The sequence below is a fragment of the Urocitellus parryii genome, chromosome 3, assembly GCF_045843805.1.
Source record: "Urocitellus parryii isolate mUroPar1 chromosome 3, mUroPar1.hap1, whole genome shotgun sequence".
NCBI classification, from domain to species: Eukaryota; Metazoa; Chordata; class Mammalia; order Rodentia; family Sciuridae; genus Urocitellus; species Urocitellus parryii.
Genome location: NC_135533.1, coordinates 203,531,234 through 203,554,424, shown reverse-complemented (window position 1 = coordinate 203,554,424; position 23,191 = coordinate 203,531,234). Strand labels below are relative to the sequence as shown.

The 23,191-nt window shown below is 50.4% G+C and overlaps 2 protein-coding genes across 8 annotated transcripts in view; one reads left to right on the top strand and one right to left on the bottom strand.

Moving 5' to 3' along the window:
- The window catches only part of Slc25a42 (solute carrier family 25 member 42), a 28,827-nt gene extending 23,140 nt beyond the window's left edge, over positions 1–5,687 (top strand). For all 3 annotated transcript variants that reach the window (XM_026389915.2, XM_026389914.2, XM_026389916.2), the window contains 3 exons: positions 150–266; positions 1,110–1,261; positions 3,474–5,687. In XM_026389915.2, coding sequence (XP_026245700.1) covers positions 150–266; positions 1,110–1,261; positions 3,474–3,781 — 577 coding nt within the window. In that variant the 3' untranslated portion in view covers positions 3,782–5,687. The remainder of the gene's footprint in view (positions 1–149; positions 267–1,109; positions 1,262–3,473) is intronic.
- Positions 5,688–6,570: 883 nt separating this feature from the next.
- Tmem161a (transmembrane protein 161A) lies at positions 6,571–19,981 on the bottom strand. Of its 5 annotated transcripts, XM_026389938.2 has the most exons (14): positions 19,930–19,960; positions 18,634–18,699; positions 16,519–16,622; positions 15,922–16,002; positions 15,470–15,567; positions 15,230–15,386; positions 14,220–14,371; positions 10,238–10,298; positions 9,991–10,134; positions 9,765–9,878; positions 9,460–9,634; positions 9,249–9,345; positions 7,003–9,129; positions 6,571–6,785 (listed from the first exon to the last, which is right to left on the bottom strand). In XM_026389938.2, exons 2-13 carry the CDS (start codon positions 18,634–18,636, stop codon positions 8,876–8,878), a joined length of 1,440 nt encoding a protein of 479 aa, XP_026245723.1. In that variant the 5' UTR covers positions 18,637–18,699; positions 19,930–19,960; the 3' UTR covers positions 6,571–6,785; positions 7,003–8,875. The 5 variants fall into 5 exon arrangements, with proteins under 5 accessions (XP_026245723.1, XP_026245724.1, XP_026245722.1 ...); XM_026389939.2 differs by lacking the exon at positions 18,634–18,699 and having other exon boundaries at positions 16,519–16,618; positions 19,930–19,981; XM_026389937.2 differs by lacking the exon at positions 18,634–18,699 and having other exon boundaries at positions 19,930–19,979.
- Positions 19,982–23,191: the final 3,210 nt, after the last annotated feature.

The following is a 23,191-nucleotide window of genomic DNA, read 5'->3' as shown; positions in this document are numbered from 1 at the left end:
AGCCACCCCAAAACCCGCCTGGGCCTTGTGTTCCTCCCCTCCTCCGCTTCTCCCCTTTCCCCCCAACACCCCTGTCCCCTCTCCCCTCCACCCCCAGGCCTCTGTGCATTGACAGTCCCCTCACTGGGGTGGAACCTCCCTGTCCCCAGGGCCCTGCCCCCTTGGCCTCGCCTCCTTGCTGGCGCTCTGGCTGGAACCACCGCCGCTTCCCTCACCTACCCCCTGGACCTGGTCCGAGCAAGGATGGCGGTGACTCCCAAGGAAATGTGAGTCCTGCAACCGGTAACCCCCTCGCCACCCTTGGGGTAGGGGTACCTGTGTCCAATGGGGCTGCCAGGTCGGAATTCCTCCTTCAGGCCCCTGGACTGTGGGTCTGGGCCGCTGTGTTCAGCTACACAGGATGCTGCATTGACAATCGTCACCCTCACCAGACGTAGGGGTGCAAACCTGGAACTCCAGTGACTCAAAAGGCTGAGGCAGGCGGATTGCACAACGGAGACCAGCTGGTCAATGTGGCCGGATCCTGTCTCAAAATAAAAAATTGTCAAAGGGGGTGGGGCTGGAATTGTGGCTCAATAGTTGCTCTTGGGATCAATCCCCAGTACTTAAAAAGTAATCATCATCGTCATCATCATCATCATCATCATCACCATCCTGAACCCACCCGGTAGAACAGGGCAGGACTGTAGTTCCAGAAAGGCAGCCAGGGCTTAATTTTCTGCTTGGGTCAAACCAAGAGTCTTCCTTTTGAGTTGGGCACAAATACATGACAAATGTTTAAGAACAAAAGAAGGGCAGGCTGGGCCATGCATGGTCCACGCCTATAATCCCAGCAACTCAGAAGACTGAGGCAGGAGGTGGAAGGTTCAAGGCCTCTGCAACTTAGTGACACCCTGTCTCAAAATAAAAAATATAAAGGGTCAGGGATGTGGCTCAGTGGTAAAGCACCTCTGGGTTCGATCTCCAGTACAGAGAGAGAGAGAGAGAGAAGGAAAGCATGATCATATTCACCCAGACTCAGCTGTGGGAAGGGCCAGGAATTAGTATGTGGAGTCCAGTGGCTCCCGCCACGTCCCTGAGGTCACTCCCTCGCTGCGCTGTCCTCGCAGGTACAGCAACATCTTTCACGTCTTCATCCGAATCTCGCGAGAAGAGGGGCTGAAGACCCTATACCACGGATTCACACCTACAGTGCTGGGGGTCATCCCCTATGCCGGGCTGAGTTTCTTCACCTATGAGACTCTCAAGAGCCTGCACAGAGGTAAGGAGAGCTGGAGCCAGTCAGGGGCCATTCAGGAAGCGATCCCTAGGGACAGCACCTTAGCCAGGGCCAGAGGATTGAGAAGCCAAGGCCCCTCCTGATGGGGCAGTCTGGGGGTCCAGAGTCAAAATCAGGAGGAGACACTAGATCCATCCACCACTGAGGAATGGGGACAGGAAACCTCTTAACGCCTCATAATAATAATAACCAGCAGCTTTGCAAAGGCCACTGTGTCACCCAGAGTGCTGGTGGCCATTTCTCAACCCCAAAGTAAATGAGTAAAACCAAGATGGAGGGGAAGTGTCCTTTCCTGTTTTGGTAATTACAAGGAAATCTAAAATACAGAAAAGTATAGAGATTAAAATAACAGCACCCACACCCGCTGCCCAAGGTGAGCCTTGTTCACATTTTTGCCTTAGTGCTCCCAGGTGGTTTTTGTTAGAGAAATAAAACATTTCAGGTAAAATGAAGACGGGTGTCTCCCACCTCTGCTCTTCTTCCTCCCTGGCCTCCCATTAAGAGTGTGGCCTGCAGCTGGGCACACCTGTAATCCCACTGGCTCGGAGGCTGAGGCAGGAAGATAACAAGTTCAATGTGCCAGCCTCAGCACAGCGTTAAGCAACTCAGTGAGACCCTGTCTCAAAATAAAATATAAAAAGTCCGTCGAGGGCTTGGGCTGGGGTTGTGGCTCAGCGGTATAACCTGGCATGTGCAAGGCTCTGGATTCAATCCTCAGGACCACATAAAAATAAATAAATAAAATAAAGGTATATTAAGGGGGGTCTTGGGGATGTGTCTCAGGGGTTAAGCACCCTGGGCTCAATCCCTAGTACCAAAAAAATTTATATATATATATATATATATATATATATATATATATATATATATATCCTGCATCTCTTAAGCTTTGGAAAAGACATTGCTTTAGAAATACAGTGGACCCTTGGTATCTGTGGGAGTTTGATGGCAGGATCCCCCATGGACACCAAAATCTTAGGATGCTAAACTCCTTTATATAAGATGGTTTACTTTTTACAACGAACCTACACATCCTCCTATGGCATTTAAATCATTTCTAGGTGACTTACAATACCTAATACAGCATAAATGTCATGTCTAGTTATTACACTGTATGGTTTAGGGGATCCTAAATAAGGATTTAGGGAATAAGGAAGAAGTCTGTACATGTTCAATACAGACACAATTTTTTTTTCAAATGTTTTCAATCTAAGGTTAGTTGAATTTGTGGTTTTACTTTCCACAGTTTTAATTACCCATTGCCAATGCTGGTCTGGAAATATAGAACAAGTTTTTGTTGTTATTGTTGGTACTGGGGATTAAACTCAGAGGTGCTTAACCACTGAGCCACATCTCCAACCCTTTTTATTTTATTTTTAAATTTTTGAGACAGGGTCTCACTAAGTTGCTTAGGGCCTCGATAAGTTGCTGAGGCAGGCCTCAAACTTGTGATCCTCCTGCCTCAGCCTCCCCAGTGTCTGGGATTACAGGCTTCTGCCACCACACCCAGCAGGACTACAGATATTTTAAAAACCCTATCATTTGGTTGCTGTTCCTTCTTCCCCTCCATCTTGTTTAGACCAGGAGACTGCTAGGTATAGTCACAGTCCCTTCCATTCTGTGCCACCTGGGATTCTGCGTTGCAGACAGAGCTGGATGGCCAAGAAGGACTCATCTGGTGACATTTTCTTTCTTTGCTAGACACTGAACAGGGATTCCTTTTGGGCATTAGAACTTTGTTATATGATTATTTGTGCTTTTCTTTTAAGAAACTATCTTTTTTTTTTAAGAGAGAGAGAACTTTTTAATATTTATTTTTCAGTTTTCAGTGGACACAGCATCTTTATTTTATTTGTATGTGGTGCTGAGGATCGAACCCAGTGCCCCGTGCATGCCAGGCGAGCGCACTACTGCTTGAGCCACATCCCCGGCCCCAATCTTTTCAATTTTTTACATCTTTTCTCAGTTTTGATTTCAAAAGGAGTAGGGGCTGGGGTTGTGGCTCACTGGCAGAGCACTTGCCCAGCATGTGCAAGGCCCAGGGTTCCACCCCCAGCACTTAAAAAAAAAGAAGAAGAAAGGTAAAAGGAGGGGCCAGGAAGTGAGAAAGTGGGGCGTAGAGGTGCTCAGATGTGCCTCCTGCGCGTCGCAGCGGCCTGACGTCCCACGTCCCCTCCTACCCCTTGCCCCGCAGAGTACAGCGGCCGCCCGCAGCCCTACCCCTTCGAGCGCATGGTGTTCGGGGCCTGTGCCGGCCTCATCGGCCAGTCGGCCTCGTACCCGCTGGACGTGGTGCGGCGGCGCATGCAGACTGCAGGCGTCACCGGCCACCCGCACGCCTCTATCCTGAGCACGCTGCGCACCATCGTGCAGGAGGAGGGCGCCGTGCGCGGCCTCTACAAGGGCCTGAGCATGAACTGGCTCAAGGGCCCCATCGCCGTGGGCATCAGCTTCACCACCTTCGACCTCATGCAGATCCTGCTGCGGCGCCTGCAGAGCTAGGGGACTCTGTGGGGCAGCTGCTCTTCAGATGGTGGACCAGTGACCCCTTGGGTGTTCTGAGCCCACAGAAGAAGGGTGTGGTTGGTTCCACCCCACGAGCCACGATGTGGCGCTTTGTGGAACAGACAGTGGGCCTGGGGACCTGGGCTTGGAGCCCACAGGTCCAAGAGCAAAGCGGGCAGGCCCTTCGAAGTGCAATGTTGGGACGGTGGATCGGGGCTCCCACGCTGTCCCCTCCCTTCTTCCCTGGGGCTGGCACTGCCTCTAAAGGTGTTGCCGAAATGCCCAAAGTGGAGAGTGGCTGGCTCCCCCTCCTGGCGCTGTGTGTCGTCACATGCTGCTTATTCAGTGACACCTGTCCACACTAGCTCAGAGCCTGTCCGGTGTCGCTCTAGCTCTGTGTGCTGTGCCTGGCCTCCATACTGAGCAGGATGGGTCCCTGTCCGGGATGGGACAAGCCTGGTGCTCAGCCGTGGCTACAAATGCAGCCCCTCACCTGCCCCACCACACCCCACCCGTCCACCTTCATTGTTTCCCAGGTGACAATTCCTCTGTCTCCACAGCCTTGTCCCCAGAGCATCATGTCCTTCTTAGACTCCAAGGTCAATGTGGGGTCCCCAGCAGGTCTTTCTTACTATTGCTGCCTACTTACTGTGTAACCATCGCAAGAGGGTCCCCACACTGCAGGATTTGGCACAGACCATGACACAAGGCCACCTCAGGTTTGGGTCTGACCCCCAACCTGGCAGTATCTGCTGACAATAGCACCCCAGCCACCCCCTGTAGGCCTGAAAGCTCCTGCCACACCAGCCACCCCAATCTGCCCAGTTGTGACATTGGTGATCCCTGGCTCCTTACTTGAGCAGGAACTTGGTTAGAAATCGCAGCAGTTTAGGCCCATGATTCCCATAAAGAGCATGGAGGTGTCTGGTGGCCTCGATGCTGCTGGAGTGGGAGCACCTCGGGAGCCCTGTGCCAGCTGGTCTTATGGAACAGCACCCTGGGGCCCTCCAAGTATCACAGGGACCCAGAAACACCCCTTTCCTAATAACGTATGGGGTTTTTTGACTTTTTTGTTTTGTTTTGTTTGGTTTGGTTTTGGTTTTGGTTTCTGATCTGTCCAGCCCTGAGCGTATTCACACCAAATCCCCGTCTGCGGTGATCAGGGTCCGTGGAGGGTGACGGTGAAGTGGGTTCTCACGGCGGGCTCAGCAGCCACCCCTGCCCAGGATCTGAGCGGGCGCATTTGTCCCTCGTGTGTTTGCAATCGTGTCTTCCGTCCCTTCCCTCCCTCCTGTCCTCTTGGTTCTTTTCTCTGTACCTGTGAGTGTGAAGACCCCGTCTCTGACCTTCCCTGCACGTGTCTACCAGCCGTCCCCCATCACATCTCCAGTCTCATCCTCAGAGGCCCAGGTAGCCTGTGGTGGCCTTGAGGGGCTGTCCTCTTAAGTAACATCTCACCCACTTTCCCAACCTTGTCCAGCCCCAGACTTGGCAGGAGGGGCCCAGCGCCCCTCCCAGGGAGATGAGGAGTGGGCAAGGTCCTGGGCCAAGGAGAGTGCAGGGGCTGGGGTCCCATCCCAAGCATGTGACACCAAATGGATAATTGGGCAGTGCCCTCCTTTGGGCCATGGCTGGGCAGGAGAGTCCCCAGGCTCTGCTGGCCCCAGCGTGCCCCGCCCTGGTGGCTCCTGTCTCGGTGGGCCTGGGCAGGGCTGCCCCTGCCCCTGTACACAGCCAGCCGGGTAATGGAGCCTCTGAGGTCAGCCCCTCCCTGCTGCTCGCTGGTCCTGGTCTGGAGTTCTATTTTGATGCCATGAAGACACTTTGTTTATATATAATGTTTATATATTTTAAAGATTTGTGCCAAGAGAGTATATTTAATAAAAACGTACGTGACTTCTTCTCCTGCTCCTGTTTCTTCTTCCTCTTCGGCTCTGGTTTCTCCCTCTCTGCAGTGAACCCCAAACGGGCTGAAGCTATTTTTTGACAAGTGTTTTTTGTTTTTGTTATTGTTTTTTGGGTTTTTATTTTATTTTTTTTTTTTTTGCAGGTTGTTTTTTGGTTTGGTTTTACGTGCTAAGGGTGAAACACAGGGCCTTTGGCATCCTAGGCAAGGGCTTCATCGCTGAGCCACAGGCCCCCGCCCCCCTTGACAAGTTGTTAAATGAAGTTTTGAATAAGAGTCCTGAATATGTTTTGTTACTTAATGGTGGTTGTTTGAATTGCCAGTATATACTATGAGTTTCCAGAAAACACCGACAATACACGAGGGTTTGCACTAAAAAGCAGGTTGGCCTCCACAAGGTCAGCGTCTCTGACCAGTCGCTCACATCTCCTCCCGGTTCTATCCATACACACTGTCCCTCCTAGGAGGCACGTGGCCACCCAGCATGTCAGGACGGCCTCACAGTCTCATAGGCATGAATACAATTCTCTGTCCCCGAGATCTGTGATCCAGGGTCAGCAGAGGCCTCAGGTGTGAGGGCAGCAGTATGCAGGGGCAGACAGACAAGGCCACCAGGAGGTCTCATGGCAATCGCTGCTCACTTCACCTGCCCTTCATCAGCCACAGCGACTCCCAGGGCACGTGCCTCTGAAGCCAGAGGCCAGATCTCTGCATGCCCAGGAGAAGAGGGGCGGCAGGGGGACCACACAGGACAGGGGTGGGAGCAGTCCCAGCAGGCTGTGCCCTGCAGGTCTCATTAGCTGTCAGGCACTGTCCCCCTGGAGGAGGGCTGTGTCAGGCAGCTTTCCGTCACCAAAATAAATACATGAGATAAATCAACTCATACACAGAGAAGATTTATTTTGGCTCATGATTAGAGATTTCGGTCCATGAGCAGTTGGCCAGGTTGACCTGGGCCTGTGACAGCACCACTCACCTTAGGGCCTGGAGGCAAGAGAAGAGGTGATCCCACAGTCCCTTTCAAGGACACGCCTCACTGACCTAAAGACCACCCACTAGCTCCACCTACCAATACTGCCCAACTGGAGACCAGACCTTTTTTTTTTTTTTTTTTTTTTTTTTTTTTTTTTTTTTTTTTAAATTTTTTTTTTTAAAGAGAGAGAAAGAGAATTTTTAATATTTATTTTTTTAGTTTTTCGGCAGACACAACATCTTTGTTTGTATGTGGTGCTGAGGATCGAACCCGGGCCGCATGCATGCCAGGCAAGTGCGCTACCACTTGAGCCACATCCCCAGCCCGTGGAGACCAGACCTTGAACACGTGAGCAGGTTAGTTAATTAACAGAACTAAATACAGTAAAAGGACAGTTCACATTCCTCAATGTAGGTTCAAACCTTAACTCAGACTCCACCAGAATCCCAAGGTGTTGCTACCCTGTGCTGCCTATGACCCCAAGCAGTCTAGAAGCCATAGAGGTGCCCCAGAGGCCGGTGTGTGAAAAGCTTCGTCCCAGCCCATGATACTAATTGGGAGGTGGTGGACCCATTGGGAGGCGGGGCCTACTGGGGCATTATTCAGTACTTGCAGATGGAGACATGGCATGAAGTGGGAACTGGGACCCCAGCCTCTTCCTCTTCCTCTCTTTGCTTCCTGGTTGCCAGGAAGGGAGACGTTTGTTCCACATAAGCTCCCTGCCATGGTGTGCTGCCTCACCACAGCCCCAAAGGCAACAGAACCAAGGGACTGTGGCTGGAAACCTCTAAACTGTGAGCCAAAATAAACCTTTCTGTTTTTATTTTTTCTTTTGTGGCACTGGGGATGGAACCAAGGGTTTGCTTATGCTAAGCAAGCATTTTACCCTATTCACAAAATCTAAAGTGCTCCAAAATTCGAAACTTTGCCAGTGTCACGTCATCAGATTTTGGAGGACAGCAGTGTTCCCTGCTCCTCTCAGGTCCTGTTCTGGGAACAACAGCATGTCAGCACCTCTCAAGGATCCCTGGGGATGATGTCACTTTCCTCAGTGGCACGATGCCCCCTTTTGGTGGCAAATCAGCAGGACAAGCTGGGGAGTGGCTTCTCCCTTCAGGTGGCAGTCCTGATGCAGGTAATGGAGCCCGGAGGCTGTGAACAGGCAGGCGGCCTCAGCGCAGGAGTGCTCCGTGGGTGTGCTTGGCACGTTTGCAGAGCCATTAAGGACCCACTAAGAGCCGATCACTAAGCCCTGGGGGCCACCAGCCGATCACTAGGTCACTCTGGAGAAGGAAATGGTAGACTTTTTTTATTCCTAATTCACCTTTTACATAAACAGAGAGGCTTCAGAATATGTGTGTTATAATACACAAGTGCACGCACCCCAGGTCCCTGCCTCAAAGTCACAGTATGGCACCATGTCCTTTCCCCTGGGTCACCGTGGCCTTACAACGTCCCTGCTTGCCTATGGGTGACCTTTATTTGAAAGCAGTCACCCCTGTAGCTGTGGAAGGCAGTGGCAGCACCAGGGACCTCCTCCCTCCAGTCCCTTCCCCTTCCTCTCTCTCCTGAGTATTCCTCCTCCTCCAAGTCTTCTTTGCATGTCCTTGGGTCCCTCTCCCCTTTCCCCTCCCTGCCACCTTCTTCACAGCTGTGACTCCCTCCAGCTCTCTCTCTCTGTGGACCTGGGATGGAACCCAAGGCCTGGCACTGAGCTGTACCAGCCCCAGGGCCCTTCCCTGCCCTGCTTCAGTTGGCCTGGGAGGCCTCTGGGAACTGCCTCCTGCATGACTCCACCCAGATGGGCGCCATGTGGCCTCACAGGAAGCCATCACCCTGCACACCCAGCTCCCCAACCACGTGTCCTGTTTGTACAAAGTGGCCCGCTCCTTTATTTATTCATAAGAGCAACCCACCACTCAAACCCTGCACATGTGTGTGTGTGTGTGTGTGCGCGCACACACACACACACACACACACACACACACGCACACACCCCACTTGGGGACAATGGGTTCCAACTCTCCTGCCCCAGGACCCTAGGGAGCCAGTTTTCGAGGGTTCACAGCGGGCTACAGCCCAGGCACTGCAGAGATTGTGGGGAGTCCCAGTTGCACCTGGCAGCTGGGGACACTGAGGCACACACGGAGGGGCAGGCCATGTCCGGTTGGCCAGGACCCAACTTCAGAGGTCCAGGGAAGTCCGCGGGCGGCTAGGAGCCCGCCAGCTGCTGGTGGAAGTAGAGGCCGAAGAGACTGGCGAGCAGCTGGCAGGCGGCGGTCCACCAGATCAGGTAGGTCAGAAGGCCGCGGAGGAAGAGCGGCGTGAGCAGGCCGCCCACGGCCCCCGCGATCCGGGCCGCCGTCTGCTGGGCCTCGTCCTCCCCAGGGCTCACAGGGACAGTGTTGGCTGGGGTCTGGGCAAGCGACAGTGTGGGGACTGGACCCAGGCCCCAGGAATAGCCACCTGTGAGAGAAGGGTGCAGAGGGTGGAGGGAGTTCTGGGTGGAGAAAGAGGCGGGGTCTGTCTGGGTCCCGCCCCCACCAATCAGCAGTCCCGCCCCTGCCCCGCCCAGGGCCTCTCACCCAGGGTCTTGAGCAGCAGGGTGCAGTTGAGGGTGAGGATGAGCGGAGTCAGGTACTGCAAGCTCACCACGGTCACATAGCAGTAGACCCTGACCACCTGGAGGACAGGTAAAACTGGTGACTGCAATCGGAGGGGCCTTTCCTGTTCAGGGTGACGCCACCCCCAAGGGACCCAGAACCTCAGGTTCCCTCCCTGCCGGGGCTCCCCTACCCGCCGCTGGATCTCACGGGCCTCAATACGGCCAGCCTCTCTCCGCAGCTGCTCCACGCGGGCCTTGGCCAGGCACAGGTAGGCCTGCAGGTGGGGCCGGGTGACAGCCAGTCTCAGCAGGCACAGCACCACCAGCACCCAGAGACGCATGGAGTCAAAGGCCGAGTCTGACAGCCTGCGGAGGGCGTGGTGAAGGTGGACAGGGGCCTAATGAGGCAACTCCCCATACCCCAGATCTTCCCCCTGCCCCTCCCTGGGCCTCACAGCTCCTCCAGCTGCCCTCTCTCAGTCCCACCCCAACGCACAGGGAGAAGGGCTTTTCCCCAATGGGCGCCTGGTGCAGGAAGTCCCGAGCAATAGGCTTCGTCCAGAGCCACAGGATGAAGAGGGGAGACAGGAAGCTGGTGTGCAGAAGGAACCTGGGGGGCAGGCACAGAGGGTGGAGGGGAGTGAGGCCTGGGCATTCCTTCATCCCCCGAATCTTTTCCCCAGGTCCCCTAGTCCCTCCCACCCACAGGTGCCTCACATAACTGCAACACGGGCCGATCCTCAGACATGGTCAGGGCATCACGGTGGGTCTGGGCCAGCCGCAGGCCAGGGAAGGTGAGGAAGGCACCCAGCACGGAGCCCACCACAGCCAGCCCGACGCGGATGGTCAGCTTGGCTACAGGGAACCTGGGGAGAACAGCAGATCAGAGGGGCTCCGCGGCGAGTCAACACCCAGCCTTTGGGTTCCCAGCTTGCCCCTGACCCCCACCCCGGGGTCTCCAGGACTCACGCCCAGTCCCAGCCCTGCTTCTCCAGAAGTGGCTCCAGGTTCTGGGTCATGCTGGCCAGGCCTGAGAAGAAAAGAAGAGGATGGAATAGAGGGCATTCCAGAGTCTATGAGCCCACTCTGCTTCCCCCCCGATTTTCTTTTGCTCCCCAAGTAGGAATGCACCATGGCGGCCAGGCCTTGGGGAAGGCATGAGAATAACTTTCTTTTCCTGGAGTGCTGGGAATCAAACCCTGGACCAGTGCTAGGCAAGCACTGTGTCACTGAGCTATATCACTAGCCCTGCAAAGACAACTTTATGTCCCAGTTCTACAGGGCTCCTTTCAAGAAATAAAAGAATACACCAGATAGATACCCATGATTGACTTGGGGTTACGAGGTGGGGCTGTTCCGTCCAGGCTTCCTGGATCATAGCAGGAATCTGAAGGAGGATGAAGAGCTCCCACAGAAGAAAACCAAAACCTCCTAGACCAAAAAATTTTCAGTTCAGGCCCCAAGATTTTCTACAGATTGGGCAAATACATAAATGTTCTGCTTCATCTCAGGCCCCAAAGCAATAGGCCAACCAACCATGAACTAAAAACTCCAAAACCATGAGCCAAAATAAACCTTTCCTCCTTTTAAAGTTGATTCTCTCAGGTAATCTGTCATAGAGATACAAAGCTAACTAACACAGTAGTTAACTGAGAAATCAGGAGAAAAAAAGAAAAAAGAAGACGTATACCATGACCGCTCTAAACTACAGAGATCCTAGCTATACAAAATGAGAAGAATCAGAAAGAACAAAAGAAAGCAAACAGGATCCACAATGCAGTACAATACAATTCTTCCCCCTACCCCCACCCCAGCATTAGAGATTGAAACCAGGGGTGCTTTACCACTGAGCCACATTCCCAGGCCTTTCAATGTTTATTTTGAGACAGGGTCTCGCTATGTTGCCTAGGCTGGCCTCGAACTTGAGATTCTCCTGCCTCAGCCTCCTGAGTGGCTGAGATTAGAGGTATACACCACCATGTCTGGTTTCTCTGTATTTGTGAAGTTTTTCAAAATAAAATGTATGAGGAAAAAATATTTTGAGAGAGAAAGAAGCACTATATATTGGGGCTGGGGATGTGGCTCAAGTGGTAGCGCGCTTGACTGGCATGCGTGCGGCCCGGGTTCGATCCTCAGCACCACGTACAAACAAAGGTGTTGTGTCTGCCGAAAACTAAAAAATAAATATTAAAAAGTAAAAAAAAAATCTTAAAAAAAAAAAGAAAGAAGCACTATAGAGGATATAGACACAACATAAATTGGAAATTTAATCAACTTCAAGATATTATTCTTTTCCACGTTTTAACTTCTATGAAATTGATATACATATGACAACTGATGGCATGCAACAGTTTAAGTAACTCCTTCTGATCTTTTATAAGTAGCTCATTCTTATTATTTGAATCTGGAAGTTTCCTCAAAGGCCTGTATGTTAAAGGCGTGGGTCCAGCCTGTGGTGCTATTGGGAGATGGTGGAACCTTTAGAAGATGGGCCTACTGGGCGGGGGCTGGGGCTCAGTGGTAGAACACTTGCCTAGCACATGTGAAGCACTGGGTTAGAGCCCCAGCACCACATAAAAAAAAAAACTAAATAAACAAAATAGAAGTATTGTGTCCATCTACAACTAAAAATATTTTATTTAAAAAAGAAGGTGGGCCTACTGTAAGGAAGTTAGCTCTTTGGAGGCATGACCTCGAAGGGGATATTGGGACCTGACTCGTTCCTCTGACTTTGCTTCTGGGCCACCACAAGGCGAGCAGCTTTCTCCCACCACGTGCTTCTGCCATGATGTCTCGCTCACCACAGCCCAAAGCAACAACAGCCAGATGACTATTGGACTGAAACCATGAATCAAAATAAAATAAGCTTCTCTCCTTAAGTTGATTAGCTCAGGTATTTTGTCCCAGCAACAGCTATCTACACTACTCTTGAAACAGTGGTGTGTCATATTTGATGCGATGAAGTATGTGCACTCATGTTACCAAGGATCAGTATCCGGAATAAATAAGAAAACCCTACAAATCAACAAGAGAGTAAAAAGAACACACACAGCCTAATAAAATTGCGTTTTTCAAGGATTCTTGGATAAGACATAAGAAGCATGGCAACAAAAGAAAATATAGACAGATTTGACTTCACGAAAATGGAAAAGTTTTGTGCACCCAAAGACACCATCACAGAGTAAAAGCACTCCTTCAAGTCAAATAAAGGACCAACACCTAGTAAATAAAACTGGGCAAGGGCTGGGGCTGGGGCTCAGTGGTAAACTGCTGGCCTAGCAAGCACCAGGCCCTGGGTTCCATCCCTAGCAATGCCAAAACAACAACAACAACAACAACAAAATAATAATAATAATAACCTAAGCAAAAAGAAACTGAACAGATCTTTTCAGGATATCTGGATATCAGATATTTCAGATCTTTTCAAAAACAGGCATGTGTGGCTTATCAGCAGGGAGTACGTTCTGAGAAATGCATTATTAGATGGTTTTATCCTGGGGTTTGCATGAGGAGTGTGCTTACTAAACTGAGAAGGCTTCCATGTTACTACCAGGTGATATAATCTTATGGGACCAATGTTATATATGTGGTCTTTCATTCAAAAGGTTGTAGGCAGCTCGTTACTGTATCTCTTTAACATATAACAAGCTGTTCAACCTCATGTGTATTTTCATTCATCAGATCTCCCAAGATGAATAAGCTTACGGAATCAGGAATCAGCGTGGCGAGGATGTGGGGTACCAGGCATGTTCCTACGTCTTCTCCAGAAGGGCCATGTGCATTTGCAACATTATCAAAACCCCAAATGCACTTCTCTGTGTGTGTGTGGTGCTGATAAGGAACCCAGGGCCTCACGCATGGTAGGCAATAAAGTCCTGATTAAACAATCACAGAACATCAACAAAATGAAATTCTTTGTAGCTGATAGTCATGGCTCAGTGGTATCGCGCTAGAATAGTATGCAGGAGGCACTGAGTCCGATTCTCAGCACCACATACAAATAAATAAAATAAAGGTCCATTAACAACTAAAAATATATATATATATATATATATATATATATATATATATATATATATATATATATATATATATTTTAAAAAATGACATTGGAGGCCAGGCAGTGACACAAACCTCTAATCCCAGTTACACCAGCGGCTGAGGCAAAAGGATCAAAAGTTTCAGGTCAAAGCGACCCTTGTCCCAAAATAAATAAAAAGAGCTAGGGATGTAGCTCAGTGGTGGAATGCTTGCCTAACCTGTGCAAGGTCCTAGGTTCCATCTCCAGTATAGCAAAAAACAACAACAAACAAACAAACGAAAAAACCCTACACTGAATGTAGCATCAAAGAACAATCTCCAGCCAAGCCCAGTGGCACATGCCTGTAATCCCAGCAGCTTGACAGGCTGAGGCAGGAGGATTTTAAGTTCAAAGCCAGTCTTGGCAATTTAGTGAGACCCTGTCTCAAAAAGATAAAATATAAACAAAGGGCTGGGAGCTGGGCCTGTAATCCCAGTGGCTTGTGTGGCTGAGCCAGGAGGATTAAGAGTTCAAAGCCAGCCTCAGCAAATGTGAGGTGCTAAGCAAGACCCTTTCTCTATAAATAAAAGGCAAAGTAGGGCTGGGGATATGGCTAAGTGGTTGAGTGTCCCTGAGTTCAATCCCTGGTACCCCCACACACGCCAAAAAAAAAAAAAAGTAAGTGCTCATGTGAAGGGCTAGAGTCAGGTGCTTCCATCAGAGACAGTGAGAGGGTCAGCCTCTGGTCCCCAAAGTTTACTGGGGTACTCAGGAACAAGCCTGTGAGGCTCATGAACCTCTGCAGTCGCTGGCGGAGACTTCTCCAGCCTTGGAAATCCTCAAAGTGCTGGACGGGCAAGCCAGCTAAATACACGGCTGGGCAGCTTCCGAAGAGTGACAGAGGCAGTCGCCCCCACTGTCTATACCTACCTGGCTCCAGGCCCAGCTCAAGGGTCTCCTCCCGGACCACCTGCACCAACATAGACAGGATCAGGAAGAGGAAGGCGAAGGTGAAGCAGACAGAGCGCTCGCCACCACCCTCGGCACTGAAGTACAACCGGGTGACGGTCAGGAACACTTTGCTGGGGATGGAGCTAAGGCGGCTTTGAACAGGGCTGGCACCCTTGCTCCACCACTACAGCCAGGGTCCCCCAACTCCAGAGCACAAATAACTCTCCACAAATCCTCCTGAAGAGTGGCATGGAGCTTGGGGTCACAGATCAGCATGTGAGTGGGGGCACTTACTACAGAGTTACCTGTAGCTAATTAGAAATGATCAGCACATGGTTGGGGGTGCAGCTCAGTAGTAGAGCACTTGCGAGCATGCGGGAAGCCCTGGTTCCATCCCCAGCACCACACAGGTGACACCCTCCAGGTGACCCTGCCTCCTTTACCCATCCTTCCTAGCGGGTACATCCATATCCCTTGGAAAAGCTCAGCGTTATGAGGGATGGGTCTCCAACCTGCCCTCATAGCAACCCAGGGGGATATTCGGACTCAGTTTGGGTTCCAAGACTAGTTTCTGTCTCCACAGCCCCCTCCACTGAGTGATATTCCCTCTGTACTTTCTCAGACTTGGGTCTCCATGTTTGCTCTCTAGGAAGCTTCATACAAACTTTGCAGAATGGAGCTGGCCTGGTGACTTGCTTTAACACAGAGTATGGTAGAAAGTTCTGGGATGAGAATGTACCAACTTCAAGCAAAATGTCCCTCCTGGTTTCCTGATATCTCTGGTACCACTTTGGGTACAGGTAAAGTCTATGGAGCGAGATGGGCATTACCACAGCACAAGGTGGCTGCTCCATGTCACTGAATTTGGGGGATGTTTATGGCACAGCAGGTAATCATGGACATACTAATTTTCGGGAACAGAGAAGCTCAGGTCCTGCTCCCACATGCCCCCTTCCTGCCCCCACCCTGGGAACTGGGAGGAAGGATACATGGAGAAGGCCACAGTGAGCAGGCACCAGAACACAGCGATGTTGGTCTCCTTGGCTGGGCCCAGCAGGTAATAGTAGGCCTCGGTGAAGAGGTACACGCCGCCCGAGTACACCGCAAAGTCCACAAACCACTGGTACTCCAGGAAGAAGCGCAGGACTGTGGGGAGACTAGGCTCAGCCCAGCCAGGTAGTCCCCCTCCCAACACCCCAGAGGTTTGGGGACCAGGACTGGGCTCTTACCTAGGGCATCCACAGCGGTGAGAGGGCAGGTCTCCAGCTGGAATGGGGCATCTCGGGGCACCAACAATGGCTTATCCTCACTAAGGCCATTGGTCCACCTGGGGACAGGGAGACAAAGAAGGGAGCAAAGGGCAGGTGAGAGTGGCATCCCACACGGTCCCTGAAAGGCTCTATCATGCCACCCTCAGAACTCAGAAGAAGCCTCCAGCTTAGGTCCCCTCTGCACATCAGGATGTGGGACCCTCCCACCCACAGGGTTGACCAAGAGCAAAAATGTTAATAAATATTCAACGTTGACCATGACCCTGTCCCCAGGCTGTGGTCCACTGATTTACCTGTGCCCATAGTGGTACGTGGAAGTGTGGCAGGGAGGTCCTGTGTCCCCACAGCCAGAAGCTGTGGGCAGGAGCCACTGCCCAGGGCTGGGGCACCATGGGGATGGGTTCACTCACCGCTCCTTTCTGCCTCTGGGCTTCTGCTTCCCAGCCAGGGCCCGAAGCTCCTCTTCTGACGGGTGCTTGTATCGGAACAGACTGAGGGCAGACAGGCAGTCAGGAAAGCTCCTCAAGGGGAGACTGGGGCAGAGAGTCCCAAAACCAGAGAGCAGAGTTGTAGGGCTGGGTGGGCGTGCTCTAGGAAAAGGCTCTTCCCAGAAGATGGTGAGGGACAGACAGAGTACCATAACAGATCCAGGCCCAGTGAACCTGGTGGTCCTGGACACCCTGAATCCACAGGTTAACTCCAGGGAGATAATTTAGTTTCCACCAGATTCTCAGAAAGGATTAGAGACTCTAATCTCAGGGAAAAAGAAGGCTAGATTATAGGAAGGTAGAAGGAGAGGAGACGTGGGGTGTGGCAATGGCTTCTCTGTGTACCCATCTGTCAAAATGGATACAGGAGCACTGTTCCTTGTACTTCAGATGTACCTCAATAAAGCTGTTACCTTTCACCTCAAAAAACACAGTGGAATATAAAGTCCAGGCTTGGGGACTCAGAGGGGGCACGACCCTATGGGCTCCTTCCACATCTGGGTGCCGGGCGGGGCTTACCTGCCATTGCAGAGCAGCCAACGTGCGAAGGAGCAGTGTGGTGCCAGTCTGTGCATGAGGGTGGCTGTGAGCAGGGTCACCACCAGCTGCACTCCGAGGACTGCCTGGGGGGAGGGGACATGATGGATAGTGCTTGCCAGAAGGTCACAAGCTCCCTCCCAGGGAATGCAGGCTATTTATAGGAAAGCCAGGCAAGAGGCCTGGCTCAGGTGGCATCTTGGGGAAAGGACTGGGATGCGCCCAGATTCAACCTTGGGAAGCTTCTGCTGAGTGCAGACAGCCCCGCCCCCACAGTGCCCTGGCTGCACGGGTGGGAAGGTGGATTGGCTCAGGGTTTGCCTTCGGCCCCTGCTATGAATTTCAGGTATTAATCTCTCTGAGTCCATTTGCTCCTGTGGAAATGGAGTACTTCCAATTTTGCTTCATATATTATTCCTCACGACCTTAAGGGGTTCCTCTTCCACCGCTTTCTGGGCTCCCGGCAAGGCACCAATGGTGTCTCTATGTCTCTTCACCTTTAACCACTGTGCGCCTTCGATTCCTCTCCCTCCCTTTGTAATCAACCTCCTTGGAAAGCCTTCTACACTTCTGGTTACTGCTTAAGTTATGTGTTTAAGTGGCAGAAATATGCATGTCCATATATATTTTTATAACATACTGCCAGGTGTGCCCATAATCCCAGCAACTCCAGAGGCTGAGGTGGGAGGACAGCAAATTCCAGGCCCACCTCAGCAACTTGGCGAGACCCTGTCTCCAAATAAGATAAAAAAGGCTGGGGATGTAGCTCAATGGTTGAGTACCCCTGGGTTCATAGGGGTGAGGGGTGGGGTGGAAATAAGGCCTCAGACACTGGGCCTCATACATGCTGCTAGGCAGGCTGTACCATTGAGTTATACCCCCGTACCCCCCACCTTTGAATTTTTAAAATATTTTATTTTTTAAAAAATTTTTATTATTTTTTGAAATTAGGAATTTTCTTACTATGTTCTAAATGACAACCTTTTAAGCATAATCCAAAACATGTTTTCCTGTACCTATCACTCTGAAGCTGAGTTTTCCTCCTTGAATACAGTAAATACTAATTTGCTATCAGTAATTATGTAATTATATAAAATTATGTGCTCTGGAGAGCTGACTACTAGTATTCTGGTATAACCAACATCTAAAATGAAATAAAGGTGCCTTAATATTAAAACTAATTGATCAGATAAAAATAAGCTAAATTTAGTTTTCGTTCTCTACCCACCACGGTCTCAGAAAAGGAAGCTGAATTCAATAGGGAAAGCTCTAGTGTGGGGAATACCAGATCTAGCAATCATTCAGAAAGACTGCTGAGAAATCCATCATAATAACCAACTTAGCCTAGCATGTGTGATGTCCTGAGTTTGATCTCCTGCACTGCAAAAAAATTAATTAATTAAAATACATAAATAACCAACTTGAGTCTAGGGGTGTAGCTTAGTGTTAGAGCATGGGCTGAGTAAAACCCTGATTTCAATCCTTGCACCAAATTTTAAAAATAAATACAATTTAAAATAAAATAAAACAATTGAATAGTCATATTCTCCATCACAGGTAAACTGAGACACAAAACCTTTTTTAAAAAATATTTTTTAGTGTCAATGGATCTTTATTTTATTTGTTTATATGTGGTGCTGAGAATTGAACCCAGTGCCTCACACATGCTAGGCAAGTGCTCTACCACTGAAACACAACCCCAGCCCGAAACCTGTTTTACATTTTCCTAGTCTACAAATCCTCATTGCTCGCGCTCCCACCTATTCCAGTGACCATAAGTGCAGGTCCACCGGATGCTCTCAACCTGGTGGGCCAGACCTCTCCAGCCCCCCAGCCCTTCCTAGAACCTCTTCCCCGCTCCTTCCAGCTCCATCCTCCCGTACCTCCCACGGAATGCTATCTAAATATTAGGGCTTTGGGGAGACCAGCCATCTTTTCTTCTCTGCCGCACTCCCCTGTGACCCCAAACTAGGGTTCTATCTATAGACTCCGCCCAGCAAGACCCCCTTTCAGGGACACCTCCAGACCAAACCTCTCTGCTGAGCTCAAAGATCAGTGTCTCCTCCAGATCCTCTCCCGGAGAGCCTGTCATCTTACCATCACTCCTGCGGACCCTGCTTCCGTGTCAGTCTCACAATCAACACCCCAATTCCGCTATGCAGCCTGCAAGGCAGGGTGAACCCATCTGGAGACCATCCCTCCTCACCCACAGCTCTCTTCCTGATTCTCCCGGCGCCTAACCACTTGGTCTCACAGGCCCTCCCTGACCCCAGGGCTCTTCATCGCTGACCCACTACCCTCCTACAGGGGACCCTGGTTCACGTTGCATCCTAGTGTACCTGGGGCAGAAAGAAGGGGAGAAGAGGGCAAGGAGGCGCGCATCTCTTCACTAAGTTTGGAGGTCTGGCCAGGGATGTTTCTCACAGCCCCACCCTGCAGCAGTCCCTGTCTCTCGGGGTCAATGGGGTCAACACGGTCAATGCTCTGCGGAAGTCTCCAAGGACCTTCTGGAGCCTTCCTAGTCCATGTCCCTCCCCTACTCAAAGCCCTTCCCTGAATCTACAATCCTCGAATAAAAGACTAACAAACTTAAAGCGACCTCCCTCCATTCCATTCCTTTAACTTCACCTCCTCCAGCGTCCAGCACCCCGGCCAGGAACCACGCCCCACTTCCCACACCCGCCTTCATCAATGCTCCTTCAGGCTCACTACAGTGCCCCTCTTCAGGGATACCCCAAACAGGGCCAGGGCACCCTCCAGGCCCCTACAGTCCCATTTCCCTTCTGTGCTAGGGACGCAGGGGTCTCGCCCTCCTCCTGGCACCAACCTGGACTGCAGATGCTGGGCCAAGTTTAAAGCACACACTCAATGGGATGGACCCAGAGCCGCCGGAAGCTAAGGGTTCCAACTGTGTTGTCTTGGATTTTGAGACCCTGGCCAGCCTTGAGCCACTCAGACCCACCTCTCGGGGGCTCCCCAAGCCCCTGACATAGCCAAGGGGTCCCCGAGGGAGCCCGTCTGCGCAGATCATACTCCCTCGCAGGATTCCGGTCCCCAGAGTGGATTCCAGTGGGACCCCAGACCACCTTAGAGGGACTCTGAACGTGCTCGGGTCCCCAGCCTCCTCTTGGGGACCACTCCCCCTGGGCAGGACCCAAGCCCTTAAAGAGTCCCCCAGAGGCTTGCCAGAACACTCAGAGGGCTCAGGGATTCGGGGGCGCTCAGTACCACCCCAGCTGACTCCCAGGGCCGGCAGTGAGACCCGCGCCCTCAGAGAGGATATTGGCCCCTAAAGTCTCAATCTCCACAAAGGATCCTGTCCCCTAGGTGTATCCCTGGATCTCTTTAGCTGGACTTGGTACCTCAGGGCCCACCACGCCGAGGGACACTCACCATGTTGCCTTGGGGAGCACAGCTAGGGAACCCACAAGCTTGAGGCTCTGGGCACGCCGCAGAAACTCGACCAATCAGAGCCCGACTGTGGTCTAACGAGCAGCTCATGTAACCAATCAGCAGGCCCAGAGCCGGCAAATCCTGAAGGAACGAGAGGTCGCTCGCGTTGCAGGCTGGAAGTTGTAGTTCTAATACACTGATTGAGGTGGGATCACTGTCCTAGTCCGGACTGTTGGGGACCGGACACCAGTATGACCGACCTCAGTCTCTTCACCTGCACCTATGTCGCAGGTCTGCAGTGAAAACATTCACTTATCCCTGCAGTGTTGGGACAGTGAGCGACAATTCTAAAGGTGAACTCCCTTGATCAAGAATATTCAGTAATCTGTATACAGGGTAAAAGCGGGAGTTCATAACCCACTTGAATCAAACCGTGTAATATGATGTATTAAGAACTATGTAAGGGGCTGGGGATGTGGCTCAAGCGGTAGCGCGCTCCCCTGGCATGCGTGCGGCCACGGTTCGATCCTCAGCACCACATACCAACAAAGATGTTGTGTCCGCCGAGAACTAAAAAATAAATATTAAAAAAATTCTTAAAAAAAAAAAAAGAACTATGTAATGTTATGAACGACCAATTAAATAAATAAATAAAGTTAAAGGGAAGTTACTTATAAAAAAAAAAAAGAATATTCAGTAGTTCCCACTAACCAGACTTTTAAGTGCTTAGATTAAACTCAGATTCCTGAATCTAATGTATAACTGCCGTAGTTAAATTTGCCGCCCAAACTATTGTATGCGCTGTAGTAAAACTGGCCACTGACCATGCTATCTTATGCCAGACTTTTGTAAATATCCCCTGTATTGTAGTGCCTCCAAGAATCCTTTCACCTAGCAAATGCCTTATTCATTTCTTTCGTTCAGGTCTCTAGTTGTGCTCTACAAAACATACATCTCAAAAGGGCTGACCCATAACAGGGAAATTTTTGGCTTATATAATAGGAAATGCAAGAGCTAAGTCAGATTCATAATGGCTGGATTAAGGATGTCAAAAAATGTCAGCTTCAGGAATCTAATGGTCTCTTTCATGGCTCAGAAGGAAGGGCTTCAAGTGTACATACCTGAGTATTGCCATCTGTGTTTCTTGTCTTTCTTCCTTTCTTTTTTAGGGTGTCAATGGATCTTTATTTTATTCATTTATTTATGTGCTGTGCTAAGAATCAAACCCAGTGCCTCACACTCGCTAGGCAAGGGCTCTAACCCTGAGCCACACCCCCAGCCCTGCCATCTGTGTTTCTATGATTGAGAATGTGTCTGCCTGAGAGAACATATCTGTGGATATGACTGGGTGTCTGATGGCTTATATGGGAGTGGACGCCTGTGTGAGGGAGGCCCCCATATATCTGATTACCTTGTCACTGTGTGAATTTGTCTTCATTTATATCTGTTTGCAGAGGATTCACTGTGACTTTGATCCTCTGCACATAGATCAGCCCTTGAGAGAAGATGGGTGACTGTACCATTGGAGGTTACTGAGATTTCCCAAGTCCCAAATGAGGAACACAATATGTCCCTAAGGCCAGTGTATTAGTCTGTTCTGTGCTGCTATAACAGATAACCTGAGACTGGGTAATTTATAATAAACAGAGATTTATCTATTCTGGAGGCCAGAATGTCCAAGATTCAAGAGCTGCATCTGGTGAGGGCCTTTTGCTGCAGCATCCATTGTGGAAGGTAGAAGGTCAAGAGAGGGCAAAGGTGAGAGCAAGACCAAGAAATTGAATTCAAAGCCTCAAGCCCTTTTATCTATTTCCATATTTTTTCATTTTGAGACAGGTTCTCACTCAGTTGCCCAGGTTGGCCACAAACTTGCAATCCTCCAATCTCAGCCTCCCAAGTAGCTAGGATTACAGATGTGTCCATTGCTCCCAGTTCTCAAGCCCTTTTCTAATCAGCATTAATACATTCATGAGAGTGAAGTGCTTGTCATCTAAACACCTCCCATGAGGCCCCACTTTGCAATACTGCATTGGGGATTAAGTTTCCAATACATTCCAAGTGCAGTGGTGCATGCCTATAATTCCAGCAACTCAGGCTGAAGAAGAGGATCACAAGTTCAAGGCCAGCCTCAACAATTTAGCAAGGCCCTAAGCAACTTAGCAAGACCTTGTCTCAAAAACAAAATATAAAGTGGCTGGGGAAGTAGCTCAGTGATAAAGTGTCTCTGGTACAAAACAAAACAACCCAACATGTTCTTTTTTTTTTTCTTACAGGAGACACATTCAAATTACAGCATCTGTGTATGCAAGTAGGATGCAAGGAAGCTGGGATTTGGGGACAATATCAGAGAAGAGGAAAAGGGTGCCAGGCAAGGGGGACAAAGAAAGGAGGAAGTGGGCATTTGCTGCAGGTTTGGAGGTGAGAGCATTGGTTCATACACTGCCTCGAGCATCATGGTGGTAGAACGAGTCCCTCCATTTCATTGATGCAGATACTGAGGTTCTGAAAAGTTCCAATCTATACCTCACAGCCTGACCTCTCCCCTGAACATTGGCTCATGAGACCAGGTGTCATTTGGCACTCCTGTGTGGTGTTCCCAGGAACCTCACAGGCCCCCCAGACCCCACAAACTTCAACATCTTCCCTTGGGCTCACCCCTTCACTGCCTCCCCATTGCAAAAGTGGCAGCTGCATCTCCACAAATTCCCGAGATGGCCTCAACTCTTCCCTCACCCCACACCTGAATGGGGCTGTCGGCTCCACCTTCCAAGTGTAACCTCAGTCTCACTTGGCTTCGGCCCCTCCACAGCAATACTGCAATACTTCATCTTTCACTTACTCCAGTCACTTCTTCCCTGGTCTCTAGCCTCCATTTCCCACCTACGTCCCACACAGCTGTTTTCTCCAAAGTTACTTGAGAGCACCTATTAATACCTAAGCCAGACCACATCCCTCCTCTGCCTATGACCCTCCAGGGTTGCCATCTTAGAGCAAAAGCCAACATCTTCTCTTATACGCTGGATATTCTGTATATTCCAGCCTTCATTTTTTTCTTGTCTCTATTCTACACTGAAATTTCCACGTACTCTGCTCTTCGTTGTCTATTCAGCATCTCTTTTCTACATTTCCAGCATTTCTCTTTCTCTATTCTACATCAGATGTGCTATGTTTTCAGTTCGACATCGGAAGATACATGAAATCTAGTCTTCCCTGTTTGTTCAACATCTCTGTCCTGTGTTGGAAGTTTCATGTATACAATCAA